General features: G+C 40.6%; 1 protein-coding gene across 5 annotated transcripts in view; it reads left to right on the forward strand.

The window, feature by feature from the left end:
* Positions 1-17,159, forward strand: part of GPD2 (glycerol-3-phosphate dehydrogenase 2) — a 122,165-nt gene that overhangs the window by 47,253 nt on the left and 57,753 nt on the right. For all 5 annotated transcript variants that reach the window (XR_012154259.2, XM_073305516.2, XM_073305520.2 and 2 more), the window contains exons 4-6: positions 7,100-7,224; positions 8,178-8,275; positions 12,484-12,647. Coding sequence is in view for 4 of the 5 variants with exons in the window: in XM_073305516.2 (XP_073161617.1) it covers positions 7,100-7,224; positions 8,178-8,275; positions 12,484-12,647 (387 nt within the window). In the remaining variant the exon portion in view is untranslated. The remainder of the gene's footprint in view (positions 1-7,099; positions 7,225-8,177; positions 8,276-12,483; positions 12,648-17,159) is intronic.

Raw genomic sequence — 17,159 nt, forward strand, 5'->3', positions numbered from 1 at the left:
TGAAGCTTTCACCCTTCCCTTCAGAAATATTATGGAGCGTACAGCACGTGGCTATAAGCATAGGAATATTGTCATTGGCCAGGTCCAGTTTCCCATAGAGGCGGCACCAGCGGGCTTTTAAACTGCCAAATACACACTCAACAGTCATTCTGCACTTGCTCAGCCTGTCGTTGAACCGCTCCTTGCTGCTGCCAAGTTGCCCCATTTATGGCTTTATAAGCCACGGCATTAAGGGGTAAGCAGGGTCTTCCAGGATCACACTGGGCATTTCAACTTCCCCTACGGTGATCTTCTGGTCTGGGAGGGAAGTTCCAGCTTGCAGCTTCCTGAACAGGCCACTGTTCCGAAAGATGCCTGCATCATGCACCTTTCTGGACCAGCCTGCATTAATGTCCGTGAAATGCCAACCGTGATCCACAAGTGCTTGGAGAACCATTGAGAAAAACCCCTTCTGATTAATGTACTCTGTGGCTAGGTGGTCTGGTGCCAGAATTGGAATATGCGTGCCATCTGTCACCCTTCTACAGTTAGGGAAGCCCATTTGTGCAAAGCCATCTACAATGTCAAGCATGTTGTCCAGAGTCAGTCTTTCGGAGCAGGATGTGATTAATGGCCCTGCAGACTTCTGTCAACATGAGTCCAAAAGTAGACTTTCCCGCTCTGAATTGATTCCACTGCCCACCCTCCTTCCCTTTTGCTTTATATCTTATCTTACTCCTGGTAAGAAGAGGAACTGGAAAGGTGTCATACTGTACTGGCCCCTTAAGCCTTCAGCTCGGAGCACAAAGAAAGCAACTGCGCGGGTGTGGATCAATGACACTTGCTAGAAATCTTCAGTTTCAGGCACATAGTGTGCATGCTTAAGCACAGGTGTAATGGCGATAGGAACCACACATCTCGAAGGACCTGCAGTTACAGGTAAATAACCTCCATTTCTCATATATTACAGTGCCATGTACTTTGGTAACACTATACAATAATGCTATACTGCATCTTTAACTTCGAACTCCCTGGCATCTGTGATTCAAATCTCAGCCGTAATGCTTTTTCTTAGATTTGCATGCAATGTGATTGGTAGCTGCAGAATTGTGCATGGCATCTAGCACCCACCGTCAGGCCTGATGTAAGGAATGCCTGATGTCTGAGGGTGCAGTTCTGCTGATGCAAGGAATGAAATCCTGGCTCCAGTGAAGTCAACTACCATTGACTTCAGGGGGGCCAGGATTTCACCACAGGTCTGTTTGAAAACATTTAGCTGAAATGTATGCTCATTATATATAAACTTTTAAGTTTTCTACATAAGGTGAAAGGAAGTAACGTAAGCATATTGATATATTGGGGAATACATTCCAATTTTTAGTCCAATTTGTAATTAGTATGTTATGACTTTTAATGGATTATTAAAGATAACTAAATAGGTTTACCAGCTATGTGACTAAGGTTTTCAGTCCTGCCCTTCTTATATTGGTGGGCCTCTGGAAAAAATGCATTTGTAATTGAAAGTACACAAAGAATGGTTGAAGGTAAACTATATTTATCCTGTTACTACATAGTCTGATCATATCAGTAGTTTTCTGAAGTGTGAAATAATCATAGGCATTTGGTTAATGAATTGTGTATTGTTGCTGTTCATTCATGGAATTTGCTCTTTTATTATGTTTGATGCTTCACTTAACAAATTTTGCTTTCCTTGTGTTTGATATGTTTTCACCAAATTATTCCTGATTGTATCCATTAATCTTCAGTCACATTTGACAAAAACAAATTACTCTGATCTTTTAAAGTCACCAGTAATAATTAGATTTTTAAGGACATAAAAGTTTTGGGGAACCAATAGATGTTAAAGGGTTTTTATATTGTTCTACAAGCAATATTATAAAGCACTGAAATACCTTTAAGGTGATGCAGGGTAAAAAAATAGAGTAGTGTTAGTATTTACATTAGTTATTCTCTCCCTGTGCACGCAGTCATGTTGCTTTTGTCAACCTTGGTAAGAACCTCATTGACCTGCTTCCTCTTCCTTTCCCCCTTGCCCACATACTTTCACGTAAAAAAAACCCCAGACCAATGGTGTTGGGGGAATCCACTATTCTACTTGTTACAACAAAAGCAATCTTTCTAGGTATGTGCAATATATCTGAAAGTTTTGGAGCAAAAGGCCACATTCTTGCCTTGAGGTGCTTATCTTAATTGGATTTATTTTGTAAACTTTTACACTTTTATGAAACCAAGTCACAATATTTAAGGGGTGTGTGTGTGGGGGGAGAGAGTTTAAGCATTTCTATATAAGTTAATTAGTTTCACACTAAAATGACAAATCAAGACCTTAATTATATTAGAAGTTAGGAAGACATCTCTGAAAAGAGAACATCTTTATTGATGTGGACTGTTAAGGTGGTTGTTTTGGTGTGCACAAAACCTTTTTTTAATTATTATATGTGCTAAAACTATGTAGAGTAACTTTTGTAAGATATCTACTGTAAATATAGTCCACACCATACACAAGTCATGCCCCTCTGTGAATACTACAAAACCGTTCCTGGATGAATTTTCCTTATTTCATAGAGCAAAAACTTTTCCAAATGGCATATGTTATAAAAACATTTTCCTATATGGGATATCCTTATGCTTTATCCTTTGTCTTGAATAACTTTAAGGATACGGTAATGATTTTTAGTGCCCTTCCTACACAGCTTCCTTGGCATTCATTATTCGATTGAACAATGTAAAACATGTCTCTTGAAGAAGCTGGTTAACTGTGGTTTCCTTCCCCTTGGGGGGAAAAATAAAGCGTTCAGGCCTAATTCTGAATTGGCTAATTCCATTCCTCCTATCTAGTTTCAAATGGATACAGTGTTCTTCTCTGTTTCTTTTTCTAAAAAAACTGTATAGTATTGGAGATTCAATTACCGAGGTGTTTTCAGTTTGTGCGTGTGTGTGTGTGTGTGTGTGGGGGGAATACTTGAGTCACATTGTCACCTGAAACATCTGCATGTAAAACTTTATCTTGGACTACACTGCCATGTATTTCTGTAATATACATATATGCGTGTATCTATACACGTATGTGTAAAAGGTGTGTATATATAATTCATGCACATTTGTGCATATATATATACACACACACTGAATATGTAATAAGCTTGTATATAAAGTGTGTATAAAAGATATACATGTGCATATGATTGTGTGTATGTATATGTTCAATTTATTATATATAAATGAATGAATTGTGAATTTCCTTAATTTAGAGCTCACCTACATTTTTGTATATTGTAATGGAGGTTTCTCTAGCCATCTCTATTTTCTTGTAAGTTGATCATGACACAGTTTCATTTATAAAATTTTGCACATTAACTTGCCTTTTCTTTTCTCTTTTTGAGTGAATTGTATCCTCAATATCCATGGCAGACTCAGTGTGAAAAATGTAATCAAACTGAAGCAATCCAAATGAACACGGAGTGTTTTTAATTAATAGAAGAGCCACTTGGTTTTACATTACTTCAGTTGCCATAACTAAGCATAATATTAAATGGAGAGAAGATAAAGTTAAATTACATAAAAATCTGTATCACATTGTTCTTAATCTGTTTTTCTCTGAATAATTAATGCCTATGACTTTTCATAGCAAGTTTTAAACCCAGAATAGATTTGAATTACTTTGAGTTAGACAAACTGCATAAGAGCAGATACTGGTGCACCCCCTGACTTTGATCCAGCAAAAGCATTTAAGCGTGTGCTGAACTTTGTGAGTACTCCTACTGAAGTAAAATGTAAACTGGTGGCTAAATTCTTTCCTGAATTGAAACAGACTGTTCAGCACCCTCCATATTGAGACTTAAACTCCTTTCTTTTATCAGTTTTTTAGAAAAACTTATTTTTAGTTGATTAGTGTGTCAATTTATGAACACTTGCATCCGAGTTCCCTACTCTTTCCCTTCCCTGCCTCCCTCCACCAAATATTCAGTACTTTCAGTGGAAGGACCCAGGTCTCCTGATTATATTTTAGAGAACACTTACATTATTAAGGGTTTTACCATGAACCTTAAAGCAATCTGTCTTTATCATCAAAATATGGTCTAAGCTCTAAGAGCTAGGAAATTGTGAGCGTCAGTCCCGGCTGTTACTGATTCCTTCCTTGGTTTTGGACACCTCTCTTTCTTAGTTGTAAAATGAGTAATAACAATGGTCAGCCTCACAAGGATATTGAGCAAATAGGTTTGTAATGTTTCCAAGTTTTTGAGAGGGTTTATTCTGCAAAAAGCCACCTTTTTATTAATAAAAATAAAATGTTATGTGGTCGTACAGTGACTACCGACTCTAATGGCCTTTTACCAAAAAGGTTAGTAGCGATTTGGATGTCTAACCTAGTGAATGCCAGTGAAAATGAGGAAGGATTAGAGGCTAAAATAGGGAAAGAGCAAGCCAAAAATTACTTAGACAAGTTAGATGTCTTCAAGTCACTAGGGCCTAATGAAATACTACCTAGAATACTCAAGGAGCTGACTGAGGAGATATCTGAGCCATTAGTGACAATCTTCAAAAAGTCATGGAAGATGGGAGAGATTCCAGAGGACTGGAAAAGGGGCAAATATAGTGCCCATGTATAAAAAGGGAAATAAGGACAACTTGGGGAATTACAGACCAGTCAGCTTAACTTCAGTACCTGGAAAGATAATGGAGCAAATAATTAAGCAGTCAATTTTTCAAAAAAACCTAGAAGATATTAAGGTGATAAGTAACAGTGAGCATGGACTTGTCAAGAACAAATCATGTCAAAGCAACCGAATAGCCTTTTCTGACAGGGTAACAAGCCTTGTGAATGGGAGGAAGCAGTAGACATGGTATATATTGACTTTAGTAAGGCTTTTGATACTGTCTCACGTGACCTCATAAACAAACTAGGGAAATACAACCTTGATGGAGCTGCAATAAAGGTGGGTGCATAACAGGATGGAAAACCGTTCCCAGAGAGTAGTTAGTGATTCATAGCCAAGCTAGAAGGACATATCAAGTGGGGTCCTGCAGGAATCAACTCTGTGGCTGATTCTGTTCAGTATCTTCATCAATGATTTAGATCAGGGATCTCAAACTCAAATGATCATGAGGGCCACATGAGAACTAGTACATTGGCTCGAGAGCCACATCACTGACACCTCCCACCTGCCACCTCAGCCCCGCCCCCACTCCACCCCTTCCATGAGGCCCCGCCTCTTCCAACCCCTTCCTCGAAATCCCCACCCCCAGGGGGTGCAGGAGGGGTGCAGGGGGTGGGTTCCAGCCCAGCACACACCGGGGGCAGGGCAGGCTCCCTTCTTGCCTGCCCTGCCCCCGCGCCACTCCGGGAAGTGGACAGAAACTGGGGGGGGGCACAGGGGTCCCTGAGTGGCGCAGGGGCAGGACAGGCAGGCAGGAAGGGAGCCTGCCCTGCCCCTGCTGCCTGCCGGGCAGGAGCCGCTCTAGGTAAACGTGCTGGTGGGCTGCGGGGAGCTGGCGGGCCGCAGAAAATAACCCCATGGGCCGTGTGGTTGAGACCTCTGATTTAGATAATGGCATAGAGTACATGTATAAAGTTTGCAGATGATACCAAGCTGGAAGGGGTTGCAAATTCTTTGGAGGATAGGATTAACATTCAAAATGATTTGGAAAAACTGGACAAATGGTCTGAAGTAAATAAGATAAAATTAAATAAGGACAAATGCATAGTACTCCATTTAGGAAGGAACAGTCAATTGCACATACAAAATGGGAAAGGAAGGAGTACTGCAGAAGGGGATCTGGGGGTCATAGTGGATCACAAGCTAAATATAAGTCAACAGTGTAACCCTGTTGCAAAAAAAACAGCAAACATCATTCTGGGATGTATTAGCAGAAGTGTTTTTAAGCAAGACACGAGAAGTAATTCTTCCACTCTGCTCCATGCTGATTAGGCCTCAGCTGGAATATTGTGTCCAGTTCTGGGTGCCACACTTCAGGAAAGATGTGGACAAATTGTAGAAAGTCCAGAGATGAGCAACAAAAATGATCAAAGGTCTAGAAAACAAGACTTCTGAGGGAAGATGGAAAAAATTGGGTTTGTTTGTTCTGGAGAAGAGAAGACGGGGGGGGGGGGCGGAGAGAGGAAGGGGACATGATAACAGCTTTCAAGTACATAAAAGTGTATTATAAGGAGGAGGGAGAAAAATGGTTTTCCTTAACCATGGAGAATTGGAGAAGAAGCATTGGGCTTAATTGCGGCAAGCGCGATTTTAAGTTGGACATTAGGAAAAACTTCCTAACCATCAGGGTGGTTAAGCACTGGAATAAATTGCCTAGGCAGGTTGTGAAATCTCCATCATTGGAGATTTTTGAGAGCAAGTTAGACAAACACCTGTCAGGGATGGTCTAGATCAGGGGTAGGCAACCTATGGCACGTGCGCCAAAGGCGGAATGCGAGCTGATTTTCAGTGGCACTCACACTGCCTGGGTCCTGGCCACCGGTCTGGGGGGCTCTGCATTTTAATTTAATTTTAAATGAAGCTTCTTAAACATTTTAAAAACCTTATTTACTTTACATACAACAATAGTTTAGTTATATATTATAGACTTATAGAAAGAGATGTTCTAAAAACATTAAAATGTATTACTGGCACATGAAACCTTAAATTAGAGTGAATAAATGGAGATGTGGCACACCATTTCTGAAAGGTTGCCGACCCCTGGTCTAGATAATACTTAGTTCTGCCACGAGTGCAGGGGACTGGACTAGATGATCTCTCGAGGTCTCTTCCAGACCTATGATTCTAATTCATTCATAGGAGCCTTGCTGCCCTGCGTAAAACTCCAACTGCTTAGCCTCTATGTGCTGGAATGTCTTTTCACTGTGGTATGTCCAGATTTTAATGTGCCTCCGTTTAAGAGTTCTGTTTCGACTTTTCCCCCAGAAAGAGACTAAAATCTTTTCATTATAATACAGACAGTGCACTGCATTTGGAATACAAATTTATCTATGTTCAGAGTAATTTTTCTTGTGATTGTCTCTACCCTAGAGAAGTGTCTTTAATGAATTACATACAAATTGTGTAATTTAAGAAGTTAATTTGGCTTTCTGGTTACACAGGACTAAAAACAGCTCTTGTAGAAAGAGATGATTTCTCATCAGGGACCAGCAGCAGGAGCACTAAATTGATCCATGGTGGAGTGAGATATCTTCAGAAGGCCATCATGAGGTTGGATTTCGAGCAGGTAATTGTTTATACTGGCTGTTAAGCAAAAATTGGCAGTAGACTCTTTTTTCTTCCTCCCAATTAAATCTCTGTTCTCATTTTATGGTTTTTAATATTTTTCTTTTGTGGAATATCAGAGGCACTATGCATACAGAATAGTTTGCTCAGTGAATTCTGCTAGAATATTTTGGGGACATTTCCAATGCTGTTTCTTGCTGGAGTATCATATTTACAGACAATCTGAAAATAGTATCTTGTGGATTGTGCATATCGTGGTGGGGGAGATTTCCTGATAAGAATTTTGTTGTTTTAAAGGAATTTTGGCAAAGAAAATATAGTAAATCAGTGGTACATATTCAGTTCATCTAGAATTGGTGTTCCCATGCATAATATGATGGAAGATGGGACAATCCTCTACATTTGGGAAAACCCCCAAACTTGCCTTCCTCCTGTGAAACTTGCAATTAAAGCTGTTTGAAAAATCTTAAAGGTCGTAGACCATTGTACAGTGGAATTGGTTGCCACTCACTTTTATAGGGCCTTCCATTTTAAGGATCAGAGCAGAAGTGATTTCTTGGATGTCTTCAAAGACGGAAAGAATTTCATACCTTATTAAGTGCCACTAGCTTCTAGTAAAATGGAGTATGGCTTTTAGGTCCCTTAATTAGAGCCGATAATAATTAGACTGACCTGCCATAGCACTAAAATGCCTAGTGGAATTTGCTCTGTACTCACAAGTTAAAGATTTTGTGTTACTGATTTGGGAAGTTCCCAATGTAATTCTTCCAACGAAGTGTCATTGTGCTATTGAAAGAATAGTAAAGAATGTAATAATTGTAAGCAAGCACAAAGAAGGTGTTCTGTGTATTTTATGGACTGATAGGCAAAACTGTTTTAACACTGAATGTTTGTGATCCATTAATGAGGAGTTAAAGGTCCTGAATTGTTTTTTATTTATTTATTTATTTTTAGTACAGGATGGTAAAAGAAGCACTTCATGAGCGGGCCAATTTGCTTGAAATTGCTCCTCACTTATCTGGTCCTTTGCCTATAATGCTTCCTGTTTACAAGTAAGCTCCCTGATACTCCTTCTGTTTCAATTTCTTACACCATTGCTTTTGAGAATGAAGCTACTTCACTGGACAAGGTTTCAGAATGCCTTTTTCTTAGCTGTTAACGTGTCACAAGCTTTGTCTTTTCAGAGATGAGAATTTGTTGCTGTATTGTAAAAGCGTGAAGTTCATGTACAGCACTGTCTGTTAACACCGTGTCAGTTAGCTGTCCAGCAGTATTCCTCAAGTTCACCCTCTTTCAATGGAGTTTTACCTTGGAAAACTTTTGCACAGTAACTTTGAAATGAATCAGTTTGTCTGGGAAAGGCAAAAGACAAAAGTGTTTTTATTTTACTTTGTCCCCTCCCAGATCTTGTTAGGGGTGGGAAGAGGTGGAGGGAGAGTGATTTCCAGGCTCCTACTTCCTAATCTTCGCTTTTACTCCCCCTACCAATAGCTAAGGCCTCCTCAATAGAGTGACACTCACTCGTACACCCTGTCAGCTCCAGGGCCCATCTGTGACTTTAAGTTGTTGTGCATTGAGCAAAGGCATCTCCTTCAGAGCAAAGGAAAGTGCTTTCATCTCAGGGGTTGGGCATGCTGCTTTCACCTGGCATTGGTGCATGAGGAATAAGGTCAGGACCTGAACTCAAGGACCTTCAGCTCTCCTTCACAGACAACCACAATCCGATTTTTTCATCTGCTCATTCTCTAAGCCGCTTTCCCCAGTTGCATTTAGGGGGAAAACAGAAACCTCATTTGGGCTCTCATTCCTAAAATAGCTAAGGCCCCAGTCCTGCAGAAACATATGCACTGTGAATACACCCACTGAAGCCAATAGGACTAGTCACAGTACATAAAGTAAAACGTGTGTAAGCATTGATCTCCACAACAAACTTATGTCGGTATAACTATGTCACTCGGGGTGTGGAAAATCCACTCCCCTGACCAATGTAGTAATACCACCAACCTAACCCCTGGTGTAGACAGCACCATGTTGATGGGAGGGCTTCTCCCAGTGACATAACTACCACCTCTTGGGAAGATAGAGTACCAACCGTCAGCACAGGTAGTGTCTTCACTTAGCGCTGCAGTGGTACAGCTGTGCCACTGCAGCACTGTAAGTGTAGACGAGCCCTTAAGTCTCTGCAAGAATGGGTTCTAGGGTGGAAGAAACGGAGGGGAGGAAGCACTGGGGAAGGGGATATGTAAACATGGCAGGGGGAGAAGAAGTGGTGGAAAGGGCTGAAGAGAAGAAAAATACTGAAGATAAAAATAGAGATCGGATGAAAGGTCGAATATGCAAATATAAAACACTTTGAAGGCAGAGAGGTTTTTAGAGAAAATTAAATGAAACATTTAGAACTGATGAAACATTACAGCTGAATAGTCCAAGGGGTTCTTTCCGACTCTTCACTCAGGAAAACTTGCATTGATGCCAACAGGAGTTTTGCCTGAGTAAGGAACATAAGTCTGGGCCCTTAATTTGCACTGACTTACATTTTACATGATTGTAACATTGTTTTTGTGATTTAATTGTTCCTAAGCACATTCCTTTCTATTGAGGAGCACATTCTTTATATATAATTCTAAAATTATTAACTCTGAAGCTTTGACTAAAACGGGAACAGTTTCAAATTCTAGGCAAATTATTATTATTATTGATGTAAAATGCTGGCATCTAGACAGGTGATGGGGAAATTAGAAATGTGTTTAAGTCACACTTCTGCATGACTGCTGAAGCCTCCCCTCTCCCCAAGAATTCTTGAGTTAAATTCTGATTTTTATACAGGCACTCTCTAACAGTATTTCTCAAACTTATTTGATCGCACCCCTCTTCTGTGTGTGTGTGTGTGAGGAGTAGTAGTAGTAGTTTACGTCTCCCGTCCCAGTGCTTGGCCGGCAGCTTCCCAGCTCTGAAGGCAGCACTGCTGCTGACAGCGGCAGCGCTGCCTTCCAAGCTGGGCCCAGCAGCCGCCGCTCTCCGACCGCCTCGCTCTCAATGTGTGCAGTCATATTTTTTTCTCCGAAAAGCTTCTCTCACCCCTACAGAATACATTCTGTGCCTCCCAGTCTGAGAACCTCTGCACTATAGGATCATAGAAATGTAGGTCTAGAAGGGTCCTGAAGAAGTCATCAAGTCCAGCCCTCCCCCATGCTGAGGCCAGGACCACGTAAACCTAGGCCATCCCTGACAAGGTGTTTGTCCAACCTGTTCTTAAAAACCTCCAATGCTAAGTGTGACGGGTTCGATCACAGAAACCCCCTGGGAGCTGCCACCTGATGTGCCAAGATTACTTCTGCTCCTGCTTTCCTGCCTTGTCAGCTTAGGACTTCAGTGCCCTGCCTGGTTAGAGCCAGACCCGCTAGCCTGCTGCAAACCCAGACCCAGGTCTGAACCACGTCCCCTACCAGCTGTAGGCTTAACTGAAAGCAGTTTACAGAAGCGTTCCTGTCCTTGACACTCAGATGCCCAACTCCCAGTGGGGCCCAAACCCTGAATAAATCCGTTTTACCCTGTATAAAGCTTATGCAGGGTAAACTCCTAAATTGTTCGCCCTCTAGAACACTGATAGAGAGAGATGCACAGCTGTTTGTCCCCCTCTCCCAAGTAGTAATACATTCTCTGGGTTAATTAATAAGTTAAAAGTGATTTTACTAAATACAGAAAGTAGGATTTAAGTGTTTCCAAGTAGTAACAGACAGAACAAAGTGAATTACCAAGCAAAATAAAACTCGCAAGTCTGTCTAATAAAACTGAATACAGACAAAACCTCACCAGTTCCAGTAAGCTTCCTTTTACAGACTAATCTCCTTCTAGTCCGGTCCAGCAATCACTCACACCCCCTGTAGTTATTGTTCTTTGTTCCAGTTTCTCTCTTGGGTGTGGAGAGGCTCTCTTTAGCCAGCTGAAGACAAAATGGAGGGGTCTCCCACGGGCTTAAATAGACTTTCTCTTGTGGGTGGAGACCCCCTCCTTTCTCCTATGCAAAGTCCAGCTCCAAGATGGAGTTCTGGAGTCACCTGGGCAAGTCACATGTCCATGCATGACTCAGTTTTCAGAGGCAGAAGCCATTTCCACATGGTATCTTGAAGGTCTCCAGGAAGGCTTCTTATGTGGATTGGAGATGCATCAAGATCTCCAATCCACATAAGAAGCCTTCCTGGAGACATTCAACAACAAGATGCATTGTTCCTTAAGTGCTTCTTGACTGGGCGCTTAACTTTGTGAATTCCTTTCTCCAGGAACTGACCAAATGCTCTACTAAGGTTATTTAGAAATCAAGTCAGTACATGGCCAATATTCATAACTTTGAATACAAAAATGATACATGCATACAAATAGGATTAATAGATTCAGTAGATCATAACCTTTATGTAGATATGTTCCATGGCATATGTAGCATAGAACATATTCCACTTATGTCATATATATTCATAAGCATATTTCCATAAAGCCTTATGGGGAGCACCGTCACACTAGGGATTCCACAACCTCCCTTGGAAACCTGTTCTAGTACTTAACTACCCTTATAGTTAGAATGTTTTTCCTAAATATCTAGCCTAATTCTCCCTTGCTGCAGATTAAGCCCATTACTAGTTCTCCTACCTTCAGTGGATATGAAGAAGAATTGATCTCTGTCCTCTTTAGAACAGTCCTTAACAAAGTTGAAGACTATCATCAGGTTCCTCCTCAGACATCTTTTCAAGACTAAATATGTCCAGTTTTTTATAACTTTTCCTCAGAGGTCAGGTTTTCTAAACCTTCTGTCATTTTTGTTGCTCTCCTCTGGACTGTCTTCAGTATGTCCACGTCTCCTAAAGTATGGTGCCCAGAACTGTGCACAGCACTGATCTATAATTCCCTTGATCCTCTTTGTTCCCATTTTTAAAGATCTGTTTGCCCTTCTTCAGTCTTCTGGGACCTCATCCATTCTCTGAGTTCTCAAAGATAAGTGCTACGGACATGGGCAAGCAATTTTGCCCCTTTGCCTTTGTTTCCTCATATGTAAAATGGGGATAATATCTGAGGTGTATTGTAGGTTAGTCAATGTCTGCTTGTAAAATGTTTTGAAGACAAAAAAGACCTATGTAAATGGCAAACTTTGGTGCAGAATAGAAAGTAATAACCATAGTAACGCTAATTACAGCTAATATTACAATATATAATGATGACTGGAGGGTTTTTTCCCTTTTCAGTTGACATTTATTTTATTTTTTTTCAGATGGTGGCAGTTGCCATACTATTGGGTGGGAATAAAACTATATGACCTTGTAGCTGGAAGTCAGTGTCTGAAAAGCAGCTATGTGCTCAGCAAGTCAAGAGCCTTGGAACTCTTTCCAATGCTACGGAAAGACAGGCTTGTAGGAGCTATTGTCTACTATGATGGTATGTTTTGTTTCTATGTTTACCTTTCTTATCCATCTTTATGGTTGATGTATTTAAAGTAAAACAAAAATATATAACTAATTTGATGTACTTACATAAAGTATTTTTATAGAAAGTGTGTCTTGTGGGAATCTATCTTGCATAATTTCCATTGTCTAAATTTAGATGTATAACTAAATCCGTTTAATTGGCTCACACATCTGATTGGTTTAGTTCTGGCCTTCCTAGTCTCCATCCTGAATGTAGGAGAGAGAATCTGTTCTGGTCTGTCAGCCAGTAGATGCAGCAAAATATGTCATAGGATCTTCATGGTCTGGTGATTCCCTATAGGAAGTTCCAGTGACTTCTGCAGCCATGCATAGTTGTGTAATACTAAAGAAGCTCCTTTTGTGTTGGATCAGTGTAAAACAGTCTATACAAATGTGGTATTTGAAGTGCTCTGTACAAGCTAACCCCTCGTAAGCCTCAAACAAATATTTCCTAATCAGATAATATGCCAAATTTTATTAAGCATCTGAATCCTGTGTTTACTTGAGGACTAATTGTTCAGAGATGTTCTGAAGCCAAGACCCTCTCTTTAGTTTCCGCAGAAAAACTGTAGGATCTGTGAACATGTTTACCAAAATAGTCCATGTCAAGAAACAGATGTTGTTGATTATCTTAAATGGCTCACTACATGGTATTTTACATTAAAAAAATAGTTCACACTTGTCTTGATAATCTGACTTCCCTTTTGTTGTTCTCATTTTTTAGTTGAGTTTGGTCCATCAATCGCTTTTTGCTTGCACCACCCTCGGCTATTTAAATTGTTCGATCTATGGAGAGAACTTGCATTGCAAATATATTCAAATAGCATAAGCAGCTCTGGGGCTGGGGTGGTTTCCACTAGAAACCTCTGTATTCCAGGGGTTATAAATCTATAGGAAAAAATAGCTTAGGGCTGAAACTTGGCACAAATGTCATCTATTGCACAGAATACAGTTTTGAGTGTTAATGTATGTATCATTTCAACAAAATGAGTGACTGAGTTGTAGAAGGAGAAGATTAAAGTGCTTTTTTGCAAGTCTAATATTTTTTAAAAATTGAAGTTTTGCAGTTTAAAGGTCTAAAGTGCACAGATTACTTGTTTGAAAAATATAAATGGAAGGGTTACTCTGCTTTTTAAAAATGGAAAATATGCAGTAGCAGCAACTTGTGTGTTCAAATTGTTGATATTAACATTCATGTTGATGGTACCAGAATGATTTGGGGGGTTTTATTTCATTTTTATAAAGTACGTCCATGCTAAGTCCCTAGGGGCATGTACAATATTTAGCAACTCGTATGGCTTGTGAACACACAAGCATCGATTGTGCAACCCTGGCTCATGCTGAGGAGTTTGTATTCATGCATGTAATATCACTGATTTCAGTAGGATTACTCACATGAGTAAGTCCTCATCAACATGAGTCAGGGTTGCACAATCTAGCCCAAAGTTTAAAAAACAAAACGTCTTCCACCCTGCACCCAAAATGTCACCTGCTATCTGTATTCAGGAAAGGCCCAGGAAAAGGGAGAGGCCTTGTAGCACACCATGAATGTAAACAGCCTTTAAGACCTGTCAGACTTGTAAGAGAAGGGAATTCCTAAGCCAAGAACCCTAAGTACATTCTTCCACCAGCCCTCTAGTCAAAAGACTACTGGCTTGATCAGTCCAGCTGTATTCAGCTTCCTCTCTTCCTGTGTATTACCACAGCAGCCTCCAAGGTAGCTAAGAGAAGCCATGTAGAGTTTTATGGATCAGTCATGACCATGAGTTGCATCTCCCAGGAGGAAGTGGTGTGATGTATTGCTTTTTGGCTGACTCTGCCATGCAGGAGGACAGCTGCATTATGCATGAGTTGTAGCTGCTTGGTGGTCTTCAAGCCACTTACATAAGTCATTGCAATAACCAAGTCAAAGTTCCAAAGGCAAAGATAATTTTGGGGAGGTACAAGTCCGAAAGGTGTTGTCTCTATTGCTTTACCAACCAATGAATGAAAAATGTACGTACTTACTATTAATTATAGAAATGTGGAACTGGAAGGGACTGTGAAGTCCTCAAGTCCAGCTCCCCCCAAATCCCTGGTGTGCTGAGGCAGGTCCAAATAAACCTATACCATCCCTAATAGGAGTTTATTTAACACAATAAAAATGTCTAATGATGGGGATTCAACAAATTCTTTTGGAAGCCTTTGTCCATGCTTAACTATCTTTATAATTAGAAAGTTTTTCCTAATATGTAACCTAAATCTCTTTTCCTGCGGATTAAGTCCATTAGTTCTTATCCTACCATCAGTGAACATTGAAAACAATTGATCACTGTCCTCTTTGTAACAGCCCTTAACATAGTTGAAGACTGTTTTTACATCCCCCTGTAGTCGTCTTTTTCTCAAGACTAAACATGTCTAGGTTTTTTAACCTTTCCTCATAGGTCAGGTTTTCTAAACTTTTATCATTTTTGTTGCTCTCCCCTGGATTCTCTCCAACTTGTCCACATCTTTCTGAAAGTGAGGTGCCCAGAATTGGACATAGTACTCCAGCTGAGGCCTCACCAGTGCGGAGTAGAGTGGAACAGCTACTTCCTGTGTCTTGCATTACATCCTGTTGTTCCCCAGAATGATGTTACCCTTTTTCACTACTGCATCACGCTGACTCATATTCAATTTGTGTTTTGCTATACCCCTCAGGGCATTTTCTTCAGTACTGCCATCTAAACAGTTATTCCCCATTTTGTAGTTGTGCATTTGATTTTTAGCTTCCTAAGTGAAGTATTTTGAATTTTTCTTTAGTGAATTTCATCTTGTTGAATTTAGAACAGTTCTCCAATTTGTCAAGATTGTTTTGAATTCTAATCCTGCCCTTCAAAGTTCTTGCTACCCCTCTCAGCTTGGTGTCATCTGCAAATTTTATAAGCTACTCTCCACTCCCCTATCCAAGTCATTAAATGCAATGGTCCCCAAACTGTAGGAACATTTGGTGGGGGCGGCTCTTGCGGTGGGCGGCAGGGAGGGAGTGCCTGCAGCTCTGCGTCCAACTCCTCTGCTGAGCAAATTGTGCAGTAATGGAGTGGGAGCATGGACAGATTACATTACTGGTGGGGGCGGGAGCATGACAGGAAAAGTTTGGGCACCACAGCATTAATGAAAATATTAAATAGAGCTGGACCGAGAACTGACCCTTGCTGGGCCCCTCTGGATATGCCCTCCCGGCGTGATGGTGAATCATTGGGAAGTACTCTCTAGTCCAGTTGAGCACCCACCTTATAGTAATTTCATCTAGAGTAGTATGCATATGAGACTGTCACATGAAACTGTCAGTGGCCTTACTAATATGAAGATACTGTCACCTGCGACTCCTAGGATGGTCAGGGTTCCAAAAGTACCCCCAGTCTGAGACAATCTTGGACAAACCCCCTCCACTGTGGGGGCAGGAACCACCTCTGCTATGCGTTCAAGGGCATTCCTCACTCCACTTCCATCATCCCCATTTTGTCTGAATTAATCTTCAACTGCAGGGTGTTAAGAATTTCGATGAAAAAACACTCAAACCTCCTCACTTGATTTAATGAATGATGAGGTGCATGGGTCCAACATGCAGGTCATAGTGCAAACACCCATAGCGCCTTTGGAACCTCAGAAACTGGTGCTGGCTTAAACTCTTCCAGAGAAGAGATTGTGTTTGTTCCCTCTAGACGTGAATCTGTCCATAGAAATGCTGACAGGCAGGTCTGAAGCTGATCTACTTTATAGAGGAAAAAGCTTTTTTTATAGCAAGAAAAATAGGATTCTGGTTCCAAGTGAAGGCATCCAGGATGTTCCAAATTGTCCACTAATTGAAATGAAACTTGGTGAAGGTGTTTTCTTTGGGAGCATGATCTCTCCAGTTCACATATGAGTCCTGTATCTCTACGTCCATCACCACGTGAATCAGAAAGCCCATGCTCCACCAGATCTTCATATCGCCAGCTTTACAGTGGCTTTGGTCATCCCCTCAGCCACTGAAGATGGCCACCCTGGAGATGCAGATGCCACAGCAGAACTCGCAAGTAAAGAACTCCTTAACAGAAGGTTTCTTTCACTTGCCAAATTTCACAGCTAAGTAAGGAAATTCCATAGTAAAATTAATAAACCTCCTAGACATTAGTAATTTCCTTGGCTTTAACTGCCTAGGAATTACCTAGATTCCAGAAAGTTAGCTTCTTTTTTGTTAATTGTGGGTGCCTTGAGTTTTGCTGAAACCTCTATATCTCAGCACATCCTAACTTTACTTGAATGTGTCTTCAAGGCATTCTGAGTTGCATCTGTGTCCAGCATAATATGTAATTACATGTACATTAAGTTTAATGTAAACCAAACAGTATTCAAATTTTTTAAAAAATCATGCCCAGCAAAAATTGCAATAAAAAGACTAACAAATTTATTTGAGCATAAACTTTCGTGAGCTACAGCTCACTTTATCGGATGTATGCAGTGGAAAATACAGTGGGGAGAT

Source organism: Lepidochelys kempii, chromosome 11, assembly GCF_965140285.1.
Source record: "Lepidochelys kempii isolate rLepKem1 chromosome 11, rLepKem1.hap1, whole genome shotgun sequence".
Lineage (NCBI taxonomy): Eukaryota > Metazoa > Chordata > Testudines > Cheloniidae > Lepidochelys > Lepidochelys kempii.